Raw genomic sequence first — 16,259 nt, 5'->3', positions numbered from 1 at the left:
AAAGTCCAGACGTCTCCATACCTAGCGCTCATCAAGCTTTCAGCACTGCTACGACGGAGTCAAGCCGAGCAACGAATTCTGAGACTTCTTCCATACATACTTCCTCAGCGTCCCAAAGCATGCACTCGGAAGTTTCGTTCTCACATAGCTTGGTGTCGTCGTCACTAGTGTCTGCGCCTGCTAGTGTAAAGAGCAGATAGGCTCTGAATTAGTAAAGCCTTTTCGCAACTAACAAGATTGATGATGTATTATGATTTTCTTTGATGAATACTTACACTTGTCTAAAATGCTTGTACCAGTTACTATTGTGTTATCGCCACGTTAAGGGCAAGTCATTCATTAAAATCAGCTATTATGCTAAAGCTACTCCTAATCTTCTCCGAAATCAATAAAATTTGCTTAAAGCACATTTGGGAAAGATACGCCAGGGAACGTGAGTTGAGTTGTAGATACACAAAGAGATAAAGTCTCGAAAGCACGAGATTACACAGAAGGGCCAGCAACTAACAACATCTTAAGAGACCAATTAGATGAAAGTGAGGAAAGGACAGAGTAAGAAGGGTAAACACTGAGAGTTCTGCAGGATGATGAAGGCTGCGATCCATGGGTCAAAGCCAGAAGCAAAGAAACGAGATCCGGTCATTCGAGTAGATGAGGGGGGGGGGGGGAATATGAAAAATCAAGGAGCGAGTGATTTTAATTCCAATTTCAAAGCGATGATAATAATGTATGGGCAATGTGCGTTTGCGTCTGCGCGTGCATCTGCCCATGCACAAGGAGCGACTATTCATGTGAGTATGATAAACGAGTAAAACAGAAGTAGACAATGACATTTGGAATAAGAAAGTGGACTAAGAAAAAAGGGGGGGAGATCCAAAGAACACAAAACATATGAAATTTGAAAACTGTTCCGCGCGGGGTTCACTTCACAGGTCCGAACCGACAGCATCAACAACATACAGCACCTGCTGCGGTCTCACGAACAATCCTCTGTACTCCGCATTTGAGACTTCAGAAACCGATGGTGATGCACTCCGGAATCGTTTCTTACGATCCACGCTTAACTGCTCACCCTCGCGCTTCGTGCCCTTCCACGCACTTATCGTACTTCCATACCCTCCATTCGTCAGGTCCCCCATGCGCCGTCTTCGGCTTAACCGCTCGTCATCACCCCATTCCGAAGCTTGTGAGCCGACATCAAAGTAACGCACACCGCCCCACGACCCATCGTTCCATTGACGTCCATCATTCTGGTCGTCCACCCAGGACTCACCAACGGGTACCTCTACGCCCACCCACGGCCCACGCTCGCCCTCCACCTCACCAATGTAACGCGCAAACGCTCGGAAACGTTTCCGCTTTGACGTGATAATACACGGGATGCCGATATCCAGTGTCGCTCCACGGGGTTGTGGCATAACTGTCTCCCCTGTTGTTGACTCTGCCTTTACAGTCGCACCTCCTGCTGGCGCTTGATTCAATGTAATCGTATCATTGGACTCCTTGCGCCTTAACGTCGCGCGAGTCGTACTGGAACCGTTATCACTCAACCGTAATGACTTCCTATCCGCAGCAATAATAGCATCCGCCCTTCCCTTCCCTTTTTCTCGGATCGTTAGCGTGCTAGCTGTGTTCGGCGGATCTTCAGGATCGATATTCTCCTTCGACGGCATCTTCGGTAACGGCTTATTCGACCCGGGACGTTGTCTCGCGGTCACCGTCTTCTTCTCATCTGTCGTCCCAGAAGATTTCTTCATTGTACTCGTTTTCTTCCCGGCTGTCGCAGCAGATGCAGTTGATTTTATTGAACTCGCTGAGGGCGACTTCCGGAGAGTCGGGGTTTTGTTTGCCGGGGACCTCGTTGTTGCTCCGGCGGTTGATGAAGTTGTATTTGGCGACACCTTTCGCATGCGTGATGACACAGTTGCCGAAGATGCAGTCGTTTCAGACGCGCGCCGCGGCCGTCCTTTCGGCAGCGTAGGCGCAGGCGTTTTCGGTGACTTAGTGGATGCAGCTGTACTCCGAACCGACGCAGTCGATGTCGTTGAGATCTTCCTCGATCGAACCGATGCCGAGTCGACAGGCGTCCTGAACTTAGTTTCGCGCGTCGAGGTTGCACTTCTGCTACTTGAAACCGATACATTTGAGAGTGACGACGTCGGTCGGGCGGGCTGAGGAGACGGTCGGAGAGTGTTGTTCTGTCCTGTAGCGGCAGCATTTCTTCGAATTGTGGATGCGTGTGAGCGAGTAGACGTTACGGAGGCAGCAGATGATTTTGGTCTCTGCACAGAAACGACGTTCAGCTGATTTATACTCAGGGCACTGGCAGAGTCGGTCGTGTCTTTCCCGCCAATACGAGGGGAAGAGCGAGCTGCTACAATAGGTCGTCGAATCGATGTCGAAGACGACGCCCCCGAACGCGCGGGTGCTGGGCTCTTCACTCTTACACTCGACGACGGCGCCCCGTCACCTTCTCCATCCACGTCCATCCCAGACGTATACGAAAGCGAACTCGACGCTCTCTGAATAGGCGCACCAGCGTTTGTGCTGAAGCTCGTACTTCGCGATGACGACGGTGCCAATTTTGAATCCGGCCTACTCTCTTTCCGCTCACGTTCTGTCGCAGTTGTCAAACGCGACGACGCACGGCTCGTTGTCGAAGCTACGCTCCGAGCTACACTTCTCACAGATGCCCCCGAAGATGCGACAACAGGCCCATTGCCCCGTCCATGGTTCTTATTCAGCACACTCGCCCGTAGCGAGTGCGCCGTAGCGACACTCTCGCGTTCCGACGTATCTTCCACTCTGCTCAGCGTAGGCCGAAGCCCCGTTCGTGTGAGCGGAGCCCGTAAAGTTGCGGCCCCATTCGCGGTCGGCGTTAGAAGGTCCTCAACCGGTATGTTGATCTCTGAAGATCATTCATCATTCAATCATCAGCAAGAGGTGAAAAGAAAAACAAGAACTCAATTCTCTGAAGAAGCGGCATTCGGACTTACCATCACTTATCTCCTTGATCGCCCAGCTTTCCAACGAATCGAAGCCACCTTCATTCCGGATACCGGCCCAGCGCCGCCGCATCCATCGGAGGAGGTCCATGCGAGTCTGTTCAACTTGCACACGGATCTGAGAGGTGCCTGACAAAAGGCTTTCGGTCGGTTCGTTAGGGTTTGGACGGATAAGAATTGCAGAAACCAGCGTCTAATAAAGAAAATTATGAGTATTGGAGAGATTCTTCTCAGCAATATCCATTCCTCACCTGGTAAAGCATTCCAGCATTCGACTCAGACATCCCTCTTCGAACGGCTTCCATAACCCATTCAACGCGTTCACCATCCTCAAAGCGACCCATTCCATCATTTTCCATAATGTCAACCCATTCTCGCTCATTAAAGCACTTCTCCGCCTCATTACAAAGCACGGTATCCACGAAGCCTCGAGCTGTCGTGATCATCTCTCGCACGCCATCTACCCACGCGTCACGTAACGAGATGAGCTTCGCCAGCGCTGTGTGCGCTGCGAAGAGCAGAGGAAAAACGTTCTGCGGGACTACACGTTTTTTCAAGCCAGTCATGAGTCCATCTTTTGTTTTCTGTGGGAGCCCAGCAAAGTCGCCATTACACCAGCCCTCACCAAAGAGGCCTACCAACGCACGTCGAGCACCTCGCTCAAGGTATGTATTCTGGACGTCCGGACGAACAGCAAAGAGGAGAGTACGTGGGGCCCGACGTGCACATTGGCGACACCGACACCCACCCGTGCCCCATCGACCTCCAGTTATACGTTCGTACTCTGCAAACTCGAGAAAGGCATGGAAGAGCCCGTGGAGCATCTCCTGCACGAGGCGAGCCTGCACCTCGTCATACAGCGGCTGCAGCTGAAGGTAATTTGCAGAAGAAAGTATCGCAAAGGCAGTGTCCAAGTCATATGAGCGATTGCTGAAGTGGAGTGTACCAGTATATAGATATCCTAGAGTAAAGTGAAGAGCAGGAGCAGTGAAGGGAGGAGAAGGGAGACGAAGAGTTGTAAGCTCGCCGGGCGGAGGGGCATTCTTAACGCCATAAGTAATCAACTGGTCGTAGAAATAAGGAGAACGAGTTACGAGGACGAATCGATGAGAGGAAAAGACGGGTCTCGTTTCTTCTTCATTCTCGGTTGCAGAGTTGTCAATGACAGGCATGTCGTTGTGCAGCTCAATTCTCACGTCCGAGTAGAGACGAGACCTCCACATGAAGACGAGGTCTTTCCGAAGCTTATCGATGCGCGCCTCCTCCACATCGGTATCGCCTTCCGGACCTTTCTCATTCGCATCGAACAGGAACTCAAACGCGTCGCCGAAGCCCTTCCCGGTATACAGATATTCAAGCTCATTAGAGAACAGGGCAGGATTATGGCTGAGTGATATGCGCGTGAGTGCGCCGACCATGGATGACGCTGGGGAGATAGGCCGGAAATGGGAAGGCGACACAGACCGCATGGAGGCCGGGTACGGGAACTCAACGCCGAGGTTAAGGGAGAGTGCTGACGTTGTTGGCATTGGCAAGGACGGTGTCGGCGAGGCAGCATAAGGGATCGGGGAGGCGACAGGCGCAGGGCGGAAGGAGAAATATCGGGCCTGAAAGGTCGGCGGTGCTCGAGCATAGACAATAGCTTGTAGCGTTCAGTCGACAGAGAATGAAAGGACACAAACAACACAACTGTGTGAACATACCTTTGTGCCCCCAGACCTCCTCGGTGTTGGTGTTGGTGCCGTCGTCCATGGCATCTTCGTCGAGAAGATCCCAGACGACATCGGGGAAGCGGTCCTTTGCACGATGGAAGAGCGACTGAAGGTCCTCCTGCCATGTTGTTGTCGAGCGCTTTGTTGCTTCATTCAAGGCCGGAGGGCGGGCAGGCGGCTGGGACGGGACAGCTACCATCGAGCGGGACTAGAGGAGAGACGAACACAGGGAGAACCCAAGGGAGAAAAAACAGCAGAGAGTGGGAGAGAAAAAGCAGGGTATACTATATATTTTATTAGTAGACGTGGTGGTGCCGTGTGCACTGCATGCACGACGAGAAGAGGGCCTGACGGTGACGACGACGACCACGCACTCGGCGACAACGACGACGATAGCGAGGACACGACAACGACAACGACAACGACAACGACGGCGACGGCGACGGCGACGGGAGCAAATGGCCGCTGCAGCGTGGTCCTCAACCCTCACAATAGCATCACGTGAGCTCAGTCATACCTTTGTTCAATCTCATACTAAATACTAAATACTGAATATATGGCGGCGAGTGTTAACGGATTGCTCGCCTTTTCACTCCAACATACGCTGCTCGTATCAACGCACAACTCGTGCACCCCGCACAATCAATCATCGTCAAGCCTAACGAACTCGAGTCTGCTCTTGCCAGGCCTCTTCACGTTGCAAGATATGAGCCAGACAGCACACCATCATACCTTGCTGCACAGATCGCATACGGAATCATCAAAGGCCATCCGTTCATAGATGGGAACAAACAAACAGGTCCGTGCGACGCGACAAATATCATTTTCCCTGGCATCGTTGAGAAAAGACTCCGAGTCTCTGACAACACAACGATTAGCTTTCTTCCTAGCCAACGAATACCTTCGCGCTCATGGCCTTCCTGGATTTGTGGATACGGGCGACTTCCAGTCCAATGATTTGCACACGCTCGCAGAGAGATACATTTCCGTGGCAAAGGGCGACATGGATGCCAATGGGCTGGCTAGTTAGTTAGGAAACACGTGCAGCACCAGCGTCTCTCATTCAGATTTATCAATTGCTTGGGATCGTCCACCGGAAGTACAGAACATTGGTAGCACACTATGAAGACGATACATGATTATGAGCGGCACTAAGTTGTGAAGAAACTATAACTAACTGGAGTCACTGCCGAAAATATGTACATGATTTATGGAAGACATGATTCGTAAAGCGGAAAATGCTTGCTAGTCCGAGTTACTCTACTATCAGATCAAGAGTGCATGCTAATGTACTAGGAAAGGAAGCGCTGGAAAAGGTGCTCGCGTTCTCCATCCAGTGCCAGACCATAAAGCTCTAGTAGAACACGGAGCTGGTCCTCTGTGAAACAATAAATTTATCTTAAATATGATTAGAAGCGATGATGATTACCATTCAGTAGATGCATTGCCGCGATACTTGGCGGGAACAATCCGAGTGGCAATGGCTGGAAATTTGGTCTAGGCAAGGGTACAAGATGAGGAGGTGGTCCCCGCCCAAGCGGCCACGCGATTGTGACCAAATTCAGGCTCCTAATCCTCGTAATCTCGACCCTAGAGCAGTTAAGATAATGGATATGAAAACAGGGAAGTGAGAGTAGAGTGGCAAGAATATTAACACTAACTGATATACATAGCCCCTGATTAAATCCACGTCCGCATGTCCTAGACGTTCTCCGAGATTGACTAGAGCCTGGATCCTTGCATTATGTTCGGCGTTGGAAATACGAATCAATTCGTCTATGATTTGCTGCCATGGATTACGGTTTCCATCCATAGCAAAGGCTAAAACAGAGTAGGGCTAGAGCTCAATGAGATGATGGACGAAGAAGGGCACTTTAACAAGACACTAGGCGTCTAGCCTGCTATTTATTAGAACTGCTTAGAGAGGGCTGGGTGTTTGTAGCATTTTGTGAGGCTGACGTCTAGCCAAACTGATACTAAGACTCTGTGTGTATGCGTATGGTCTGTATACACATACGCTCGTATACGTATTGAGAAAAAAATTCACAAATACGCCAGGACTTGTGCAAGGGTATTGCGACATAGAAGCTTTCAAGCTTTGAGGTAGGACTAGCAGTCTGGGATGGAAGTCATCTTGTACAGACTAAAATTAGTGATCATCCAAGACGTGGATAGATAAAGAAACTCCAGACCTTAAAATAAGCTTGGCCAGGTACTGTATGTGTATACATACGGGCGTATGCGTATAGGATCCTGAAAAATTTTGTGTATACGCCATATACGCACCTATAATATTTGTAAGCTTATACTTATGTAAGAGTACAAAATCGGTAATTGTAGTTCAATAATTTTTGTATTCTTACATCTAAAATATTTAGATTATTAAAATATGATCATATCCTATCAAGTTTTGATAGTTCAAAACTATGTACAAGATGTAAGGTGTATTATATTCAGCCCATAAATTGACAGTCCTGAGACGCTCCATCAAGCTTGAAATTTATGAACTGTAGCACGTTCTAATTGTATACATTCTTCAAGATCATTCTTGAGCCCAAACTTCTTGAATTGGGAAAGCAATGTAAAACCTAAATTTCCCAGTGATGTAGAATGATCAGAATGGCCTTCTGCTAGTGGAAAGAGGTCCAGGGCAGCACAATGGTGGTTGATAGCTTCATCAAAATCTGTAGTCCGTCCTTGCAGATCAAATCAAGCTTTAAGGGAACTTGTGTAGACTAATGTCTCGCTCTGAACGCGGAACGGGCAATTGACTGGTATTGAGATGTAGAAACAGGAGGAAGAAGAAGATATGTCTCGGATATGTCTAAGATAACTATTCATAAGAGGAGTCATGTGATAAGAGGTTAACCAGTCGCGTGCAACCTCTACAAGGTTACAACTTGCAAGGTTGTTCAGGGACAAAGAGTGAATGGGATGGCTGTATGGGAGAAGTTGCAAGGCAGTACAATGAAACCTGATAACCTCATTGAGGTCTACAGCCTGCCCAAGCTTTTTGAATTGTGTTTGAAGGGAATTTGCTAGGTTATTTAGATACAAGAGATGATTTAGATGGCTGTTGGGGCACAGTTCCAGGGCAGAACGAAATGAAACTTTTATTACTAATACACAAGTAGTATACACTGTATACGCTGTATATATGCATGTGTATGCATATTTGGTGTGTGAAAAAAAATACGTACATATTTATACGCCTGTATACGTGCGGAGCCCTAACTGATACGAGGTTTAAGTAACTGTAGATAATGTTAATGGGTTATTTCAGAGCAATATAAATAACTATACGCGTTATAGTGTCTGACTCACAACTTTGCTTAATATTTTGCATTGGCACATTTTTTTTTGCTATAACAGATACAGAAGTACAGGTTTTGTAGGGAAAATTCAGGTTACAAAGGTGGTGGTGCAGAGTGTAGGGCTGGTGCAACGACTGGTCCATGACCGTCCAGTTGAATACAGTATGCAAGAAATTGAGCCATCAATGCAGACTGATCACCTTCTGTCGGTTGCCCATAGAGTTCCAGGAGCTCCTTCAGGTTGTCGTCTTTGAGTAGCAAAAGAAAAAAAAAACACCTCATCAGCTCAAAGACCAGAACATAGTATGAACAGAAACAAGACCTACGAGTTAAATAGAGTATACCGCCTACCGTCTTCGGAAAGATATTAGGTGGCATCTCAGCAAATCCTGGACGAGGTAAGACCTGGAGCTGTGCACCAGGCCGTTGTCCAGTGGGCCCGCAAACTACCATACGATTCCAATTTCGAGCTTGCCATAGCTCGATCCTAATAATTTCGGACGGAGAGAATTAATGTGAAACTCGAAACTTGTCATTATGACAACCTACGTATATGCGGCATTGATGATGCGATCCCAATCAGGGACATTCTCCATTGCGTGAACTTTGTGATTGAAAAGTAGCGGCTGTTGCTTTGGGTCCGCGAGAGTGCTGTGAGACAAGTAACCATAAAGGACACCTAAATATATGTATTCTCGTCTGAGACATACCTCTTCCTCTTCTAATCCCGCTTCATGTGACGTGCGACTAGTATGGCACGTGACCATTTATTTTACATTTTCACGTCTTACTATGTATTATCCTCGCTCTACTACTACTGGTGCCTCATAGTTAGGACTACAGAGTACAGACACCGTGGGCAGGAACGTCATCATGGTGGTCTCCTCGCTCAACTCAAATACGCAGGCAAGGAAACGAAAATCCTCTGCGAATGGCAGTAGGCACGATGGTTCGACGGCAAAATCCATCAAGGATCTGGAGGACGCTGTTTCCGCTGCACTTACCTCCAATGCTTCACTCAACCCCCTCTCCGACCTCCTAAAGACTGCAGCATCTCCAGAAGACTCTGATGTTGCGCTCAAAGCGATGTTCGCGCTATATCGATTGTTCATTTTGATCTCGCAGAAGGGTATTCTCTCAGCACAAGACGACGAGGACGCTGGACGGAAAACGGTACGCGCTTGGATTATTGCCCGGCTAGACTCCTTCACAGATTTGCTCTGTGGGCTACTACAATACGAAGAAAAGACCCTTCGAGTACGTTGACGTTGGCACACAAACTTCGACTTTCACTAACTATGACTTCGGCAGCTTTCTGCGTTGCGAATTCTCTTTTCACTCCTCCGTCAGATGTCATCTATCATTCCAACCGACAGCTCATCTACCTCTTCAACAACGACGCTGCGATTCGACGTTCCTTTCTTTCAAAAAATAGTTCGCGCTCTTCTCCTATGTCCGTCATCCGCACGAGAACCCATGCCTAAGCGGACGAGGCGCTCGCAGAGTTCAGTCGAAGCGGGTAACGAGATACATGCAGACGTTCGCGATTTGCTCCTCGAAACGTGGCTTAATGTCTACGCAGATATCCGATGGTTCTTCCTACGGGAGACGGCGTACGTGTCTACGATTGAACTGTCCCTTTTGCTTAACTTATGACGTTCGTCTGAAGCGTTATATTAGAAAACGAGGGTCTTGTCGCTTCTCACCCCTACCTTCCCGCTAATGCATTGACCATTCTCGAGAAACTCACTGGAATTCCGTCCTCTTCTGATACGAGCTTTAAGTTTACCAAAAATCACTTCTGGGTTGAAGCGCTCAATACCAAGCCCAAGCTCAGTAAGAAAGGCAAGACCGGGCCTTTGTCAGACTCGGAATCCGAATCGGACGTTGAAGGGGAGAAGCAGAATGTTGATGACTGGCGCGCATTTTTTGAGGAGCCAAAGCAAGAGACAGGGAAGAAGAGTTACGCAAGTGGAGGAAGGCGACTATACACTCTACCTATCCATGCGCAACTCCATGCACCCGCAGCGCATCGTGCAGTATTCACGCGAGCCTGGCTTGCGCTTCTCCCCCTCCTGTCGCGTGGCGGTGAAGTCTTTTTGTCGTCTGCGAAAGCGGGTGACGACCAGGAAGACCTAGCTCTTGTAGCCCGAGTATTGGTGGTACTGCACCGAGGCGTTCTCCCGTATTTGACACGACCTGTCCTAATTATGGACTGGGTCGGCTCGTGTGTCGACCATGGCGGGTATGTTGGACTACTCGCGCTCAATGCGCTCTTCGTCCTCATGCGAGAATACAACTTGTAAGGTTATTATCAATAAATTATCCACCCGTCCAACCTAAAATGTTATACCACAGAGACTATCCTTCCTTCTATACGCGTTTATATGTGTTTCTGGATCGCAACGTCCTGCACACACGACATCGCGCCCGATTTTTCAGACTAACGGAGCTCTTCCTTAGCTCTTCACATCTTCCAGCTACCCTCCTTGCCTCCTTTGTTAAACGTCTCGCTCGTCTCTCGTTAAGTGCGCCGCCCGCAGGAGTCATCATCGCCATCCCGTTTATATACAACATCCTGAAGCGCCATCCAGTTTTAATGTGTATGATTCATCGTCCTATCGACTCTACCGAGGAAAAAGGAGAAGATTCATTCAACGAGAACGAACCCAACCCGACGCTAACGAATGCATTGGGTTCATCCCTCTGGGAAGTCGCCGCACATAGGCAGCACTACCATGCACCCGCAGCAACCCTGGCGCATATTTTTGAAGAAGCATTCACGCGGCCCGGCTTCTCAATGGAGGATTTTCTAGATCATACGTACACTACTGTGAGTCATGATCGCACCGATTTGCCACTGCCATGACTTGACGCTCGCCCTTCGCTTATAGCTTTTCGAGACCGAAGTCAATCGTAAAATAAAGAAGGAACCAGCCGTCTTAGAGTATGAGCTCGAACATTCAAGACCAATGATTATTCGATTGTCTGAAGAACAGGAACCTGGTTCACTCACTCAACCAGACGCAGACGTCGCGAGTACACTTTGGGTATTCGGGTAGCTCCAATGCTGGTTGTTTCGTAATTACATCTGCTTCCTGACTCAAATGAAGTTTTAAAGAAACACGATGGATCCCACACGCGTTCATGCAGATCCTTTGCATTCGACAACACCGTGCAGAATTCACCATAGTAATCTTGACTGGAAAAGAAACTTTGACATCAAGTGTTTCTACATGCCTGATTGAGCTGATAAAACGACTTGTCCATCAGGACGACTTCTCTATTCAATTGACATCAACTGCGAGTGATTGATATATGATGTAAATGTGTTTCTATTATCCACACGCGTTGGCTAGCATCAAGTACGTACAATATTCTTTCTATTGTTGGGGCTTATCATCTACACTTATGTATCTGTATGAAGGTGCAATGCAGAATCAAGTGCACTTTCCTTCGTACTATTCATTTGCAAATTGACCTTTCGGCAAAGCATGCTGTGGATGTTAACAACAAAGTCGCTAGAAACTGCACTTGGCGGGCAGTATTAATCAATGGTCCGACCTTCCGACCTTCCATGACATGTATGAATTTCAGATGAATGTTGGCAAATGATCTGGGAAGCATATAGCTTCCCGCTGAGTCCCATGCACTGTTCAAGAACAAGCCAAAGCGAAGCGTCATGAACTCCTGTCTGCGGAGCCTACCTTCGACCGCTCCGTTTAGTAAGTGACAATCGCCTGAGCTGACGTTAATGTCTAACATATTGTCTTACAAGTGGACTATGTGCATTTGACTACTTGAAATGAGATACAATGGTCACTCGGAAAGATGCATCGAATACCATATTACTATAAGGAGCGATGCGTTTCACTGCCATTCTAAGCAATTTTGCAAACAGCAGTAATTTAACCCGCAAGCATCGGTGATGACCTCCTCATGAATTCTTGAAGATTCCCCTGTGGAAGAACTCGTTATTCTTCTCGCTCGGAAGGTCTAAAAGCGGAACAGGAGTAGTCAAATGTCCAAAGATTGATTGGTCTGACATTGCATAGTGTTGGGTACGTGTGGAGCCACAAGTCTTCTCATCAAGATCTAGCGCAAGTACTGTGCGTGACTGTTTCATAGAGTGGTCCTATGCTCTCGCAGCTGGTCCACCGTCAGCATATAAATAGGTTCGAGTCAACGCCATTACAGTGACTAACTGCAGGCACCCCAAGTCCGCACCTTACTTACTGGGAACTTATTCGAAAACAATCTTCTACCTCAATAACAGATATTCAACATGTCTTGGCCAACACCAGCGGATCTTGATGACCTTCAGGGTGAGATTCATTTGATAGGGCTACAGCACTTACTGATATAACTCGATGCAGGTGATGTTGTGTACGCATGTCATGCCCCACAGCGTGTACGAAAACTGATTTACTTCATATCCATTCAGTCTCGGACTTCCAAAGCGCGCAGAAACCTTCATTTTCTTCAATATTGCGAATGTTGCCAATTTCAAGAAATCTCTCCAACAGTTTATACCAGCCGTCACGACAACGACCCAGGTCCAGCAGTTGCGGAAGGAGATCGCTGACCACAAACTCACGGGTTCGCCGGACCTGTTGCAGATCCAATGCATGAATTTTGCTCTATCACGTCGTGGAATGAAGGAGGTACGTACTATTACTAACTGAAGAACAAGCCTCTTTTAATTTGCATCTTCTACCTCAAGCTCGGAGTTACCGACGATCTAAGGGATGGGCCGTTCAACGATGGGCAAAAGGCGCATGCCCAGCCTCTGGGCGACAACGGAAAGCAGAGCCTGCTCTCTTTTGATCCAGACTGGCTTCTGCCTTTCAAGAACGAGGTCGATGGTGTCTTCTTGGTAAGAATTAGTAACAATACCTCTCATTTGATCGCACGCTATAGCATGTTTACTTTGAAACAGATTACGGGTGACTCAGACTCCACTGTCCTTGATGGTATCAACAAAGTCAATAATACTTTCAGCGGTTCCTTCACGGAAATGCTCAAGGTTGAGGGTCGTGTGCGCCCCGGGAAGGAGAAAGGCCATGAGCACTTTGTCAGTCTTTATGAACTATTCCTCGTACTGGTTTTCTTATTCTCCATCTGACACGAAGGGATTCCGTGATGGCATTTCTTTCCCTGCAATTAGAGGCTTTGTCGATCCTTTTCCAGGTCAGACTCAGGTGGATCCAGGTGTAATTGTATGCAAAACAAATGGTGATGGTGTACTGTTTCGTCCCGACTGGGCGAAGAACGGATCCTTCCTAGTGTAAGTAATTTCCTCAATCTCTTGGTTGTATCTCATTATAACTCGTAAAAAGATATCGCCATCTACAGCAATTTGTTCCGGAATTTAACACGTTCGTCGAGAACAACCCAGTTGCCGATTCGCAGGTAGCAGCTGAAAACCAAGTGGAACTAGCGGGAGCAAGAATGTTTGGACGCTGGAAGAGCGGGGCGCCGACTGCCCTCTCTCCGTTCGCAGATGATCCCGCTCTTGCGGACGATCCGCAAAAGAACAACAACTTCAACTTCTCAGAAGTCAACTTAAATGACCAGACTAGGTGTCCCTTTGCAGCACACGTTCGCAAGTCAAACCCGAGGAAGGATTTAACAAGGTGTGTGCTATTTATTGCCGATGAACAGCTTGAGCTCACCAATTGGTATTCAATACTATTGTTTAGTGTTCCGGCTTTCGGAGAAGCATTCGTGGAGTCACACATGATAAGCCGTCAGAGCGTTCCCTATGGACCAGAAGTAGACCCAGATGCCGAGAAATTCACGACAGTAAATGATCGTGGCCTTGCCTTCGTTTGCTATCAAAGTAACATTGACAATGGTTTCGAGTTTGTCCAAAAGAGTACGTCTTTGATATTTTGTCAGACCTCATTCGACAGGGGTGGCTAAATCGACCATCCTTGCAGCATGGGCCAATGACGTGCTGTTCCCACCCCTGAAGCTTAATGGGATTCTCCCTCTTGTCCCAGGTTTCGACCCTATCAGTGCGTCAATTCCTATTTACCTTCATCGAGAATCTTAAATAATACCCCATTCAGTCGGTCAGAACAATGGCAACGATCGTCAAATGGCGGGTCTTCAGATTGACCACCCGGCTCAGGATACAAAGCTTCCCATAGAATTCGTCGTGTCGAAGGGGGGAGCGTACTTTTTCTCGCCATCTATCACCGCGCTCAAGACCAAGTTCTCCGTCTGAGAGAAAGTCGAGACCTATGTGTATGTAGAAAGAAAATCCGGTGCACATGAACCGCAGAACAAGTAATACAACAATTTGAACTTGACGTCTGTCTATGTCGAATCTGAAATTCATTTGATTTATATTGATGACAGCGTCCACATCAGTAGCTGTTTATGTAACGTGCAACGGTCCGACGTCTTTTGGCTTGCTTCCTCTGAAAGCACGGTCTCGAAGAACATGAGGAAAGAAGCTCTGTATGCAACTCTGAGAAAGAAAAGTGCCGCTGCGAGTCGTTGCCAGAAGTTCTAGGCCCGCTGCAGACTGGTCGACAAGGTCCAAGTAGAAGACTGCATCTAAAGATCAGAACTTGAATGGCACCTTCCTGCTCAGCTGAGTCAGCTCCATGTGGCATGCACTGTCCAAGAAGAAGTCAAACCGAAATGTCGCGTGTAGTGCTCATCTGTTTACCTGGCACTTTGTCCGCGATAGGTGAGTTGTACAGGTACCGCGTGGTTTTAGATTGTTGCACCTATATTCGCATCTTACTGTAAGACTTTTTCGTGATGTTGTTGTGTGACAGTGTACCTCCGAATCTGTCCCGATTTGGGCAATCAGCGCGCTGCCTTACGCGCATCTTCCGCCACTGCAATGTGACTGGTCACTGCAACTGCCTTCGTTCACTCCTTCTCCGACCCACAGCAGTAGCAAGCCTAATCTGTTGACATATCTAACCCATACTAGGCCTCACGTTCTCTCTCACTACTTCACCACACCATTCTGCTTGCTTTCTCTTGGAAATCAAACTTGACGACGCCCTTACTTTGTAACCATGCCCCGTCTTCGCGTCCTTGCTGGCCCTTCGCCGAATGCTTTGAGACTGATCTGTGTAAATACCAATAGAGCTCATGCAATTACCTCTGACATATTTGAGGGTCTTGTCGTGGTTCACGTCAGGGCTTTCCGGACGAGGAAGGCAATGTCTATTACAACGTACAGTTTGTATGTTACCGTTTACAGCCGACGATATTCTTTTTGGAAATACGTTTGACCGACCTTTGAAGTTGTTCTGGCTTTTCAAAGCTGCCTTTCAATGCATGCAGTTCGTTCATTTTTTCTTCTTTGATAGTCTAAGGGAGTCTCTTTTTTTAAGCTTATTTGATCCTACCTTGGAACACGCTCTTGATGGTCCACAGCCATGGGCATTGTCTCCACTAGTGTCAACTATGCCTTACTTGACACACACGTCTCTGGCACGAGGACGTGGCCCACAGTTGTTCCCTCCTAAATACAGTATTGCGGATGACGGTTCAAGCCTAAACACACCTCCTTCAAGCTCTCCATCTCTTTCCCCGTCATCATTCCCCTCTTCCTCAGCAGACAATCTCTCTTCAGTATAAGCAGCAAGTGCTCCAAAAAAGTGTGTTTGTGTAACCCGACGAAGACACGAATGCCTTATTCGATTCTGGTCTTGAGATCAAGGCCGACTGAGAATTTTGAGTAAATATTTATTTGTGTAGGACGTGCCTACAATAGACTTCTGCTACGGTTCCATCACATTCCCGACACTGTCACTGCGCCTTCCAAGAGGGCTGAGTTTCGATCTCGCAAGGTATTGGGACGGCCAACCTGTCCACTTTGCCTGTTGTGCACGACCCACGACCAGAACCAGGCCAAAGTGTCGCAGAGACGAAAGTCTTCTGGTGCGTTGCCATCGAACGTGCTGCTGCTGCTGCTTGATGCGTACCGCGAGTTGGTTGTAACTTGATTATTTGCAATTTGACTCGAAGTGCTTGTCTGCATTGTTTCTCTTCTTTTTTATGACAAGGACATTGATCACAGTAATAGTATTGTCAGTTGCTATTGCTACATACCTATCTATGATTGGATGGGATGTACATATGCATACACTCTTGTATTGGTAGTATTTAATAGACTTGTCTGTATGCCTGCAGTGCAGCAGCATGCGTTAGTACCGTGAATTCACGTCCGGAGCTATTCTTCGTGTCAATCAAGT

The 16,259-nt window shown here is 47.8% G+C and overlaps 7 protein-coding genes across 7 annotated transcripts; 4 read left to right on the top strand and 3 right to left on the bottom strand.

Moving 5' to 3' along the window:
- Window positions 1–546: 546 nt before the first annotated feature.
- Window positions 547–5,163, bottom strand: FOMMEDRAFT_23792 (uncharacterized protein). Its single transcript, XM_007271349.1, has 4 exons — window positions 4,709–5,163; window positions 3,257–4,647; window positions 2,997–3,198; window positions 547–2,908 (listed from the first exon to the last, which is right to left on the bottom strand). Exons 1-4 carry the CDS (start codon window positions 4,914–4,916, stop codon window positions 927–929), a joined length of 3,783 nt encoding a protein of 1,260 aa, XP_007271411.1. The 5' UTR covers window positions 4,917–5,163; the 3' UTR covers window positions 547–926.
- Window positions 5,164–5,290: 127 nt separating this feature from the next.
- Window positions 5,291–5,747, top strand: FOMMEDRAFT_96972 (uncharacterized protein; the record flags this gene model as incomplete). The annotated part of the gene is made up of 2 exons (XM_007271388.1): window positions 5,291–5,516; window positions 5,608–5,747. Coding segments are annotated over 2 exons (366 nt in total), but the record flags the coding sequence as incomplete, so codon positions are not given.
- A 115-nt stretch (window positions 5,748–5,862) lies between these two features.
- FOMMEDRAFT_143309 (uncharacterized protein) lies at window positions 5,863–6,817 on the bottom strand. The gene is made up of 4 exons (XM_007271437.1): window positions 6,735–6,817; window positions 6,379–6,678; window positions 6,147–6,307; window positions 5,863–6,095 (listed from the first exon to the last, which is right to left on the bottom strand). Exons 2-4 carry the CDS (start codon window positions 6,528–6,530, stop codon window positions 6,010–6,012), a joined length of 399 nt encoding a protein of 132 aa, XP_007271499.1. The 5' UTR covers window positions 6,531–6,678; window positions 6,735–6,817; the 3' UTR covers window positions 5,863–6,009.
- Window positions 6,818–8,124: 1,307 nt separating this feature from the next.
- On the bottom strand, window positions 8,125–8,627 carry FOMMEDRAFT_161971 (uncharacterized protein; the record flags this gene model as incomplete). Its single annotated transcript, XM_007271436.1, has 3 exons — window positions 8,125–8,279; window positions 8,358–8,518; window positions 8,581–8,627. 3 exons carry the CDS (start codon window positions 8,625–8,627, stop codon window positions 8,125–8,127), a joined length of 363 nt encoding a protein of 120 aa, XP_007271498.1.
- A 277-nt stretch (window positions 8,628–8,904) lies between these two features.
- Window positions 8,905–11,093, top strand: FOMMEDRAFT_97225 (CBF-domain-containing protein; the record flags this gene model as incomplete). The annotated part of the gene is made up of 5 exons (XM_007271402.1): window positions 8,905–9,288; window positions 9,343–9,650; window positions 9,701–10,333; window positions 10,390–10,864; window positions 10,926–11,093. The coding sequence occupies 5 exons, from the start codon at window positions 8,905–8,907 to the stop codon at window positions 11,091–11,093; spliced, it is 1,968 nt and encodes a 655-aa protein (XP_007271464.1).
- A 1,223-nt stretch (window positions 11,094–12,316) lies between these two features.
- On the top strand, window positions 12,317–14,263 carry FmDyP3 (Dyp-type peroxidase; the record flags this gene model as incomplete). The annotated part of the gene is made up of 10 exons (XM_007271435.1): window positions 12,317–12,356; window positions 12,408–12,417; window positions 12,476–12,695; window positions 12,755–12,907; window positions 12,971–13,105; window positions 13,164–13,318; window positions 13,371–13,667; window positions 13,734–13,909; window positions 13,974–14,051; window positions 14,106–14,263. The coding sequence occupies 10 exons, from the start codon at window positions 12,317–12,319 to the stop codon at window positions 14,261–14,263; spliced, it is 1,422 nt and encodes a 473-aa protein (XP_007271497.1).
- An 811-nt stretch (window positions 14,264–15,074) lies between these two features.
- FOMMEDRAFT_137140 (uncharacterized protein) lies at window positions 15,075–15,982 on the top strand (the record flags this gene model as incomplete). The annotated part of the gene is made up of 5 exons (XM_007271434.1): window positions 15,075–15,177; window positions 15,242–15,344; window positions 15,396–15,636; window positions 15,763–15,854; window positions 15,922–15,982. 5 exons carry the CDS (start codon window positions 15,075–15,077, stop codon window positions 15,980–15,982), a joined length of 600 nt encoding a protein of 199 aa, XP_007271496.1.
- Between the last annotated feature and the right edge of the window lie 277 nt (window positions 15,983–16,259).

Source organism: Fomitiporia mediterranea (genome assembly GCF_000271605.1).
Source record: "Fomitiporia mediterranea MF3/22 unplaced genomic scaffold FOMMEscaffold_17, whole genome shotgun sequence".
NCBI classification, from domain to species: Eukaryota; Fungi; Basidiomycota; class Agaricomycetes; order Hymenochaetales; family Hymenochaetaceae; genus Fomitiporia; species Fomitiporia mediterranea.
The sequence above is the reverse complement of the archived record's forward strand: the minus strand, read 5'-3'. Positions and strand labels throughout refer to the sequence as shown.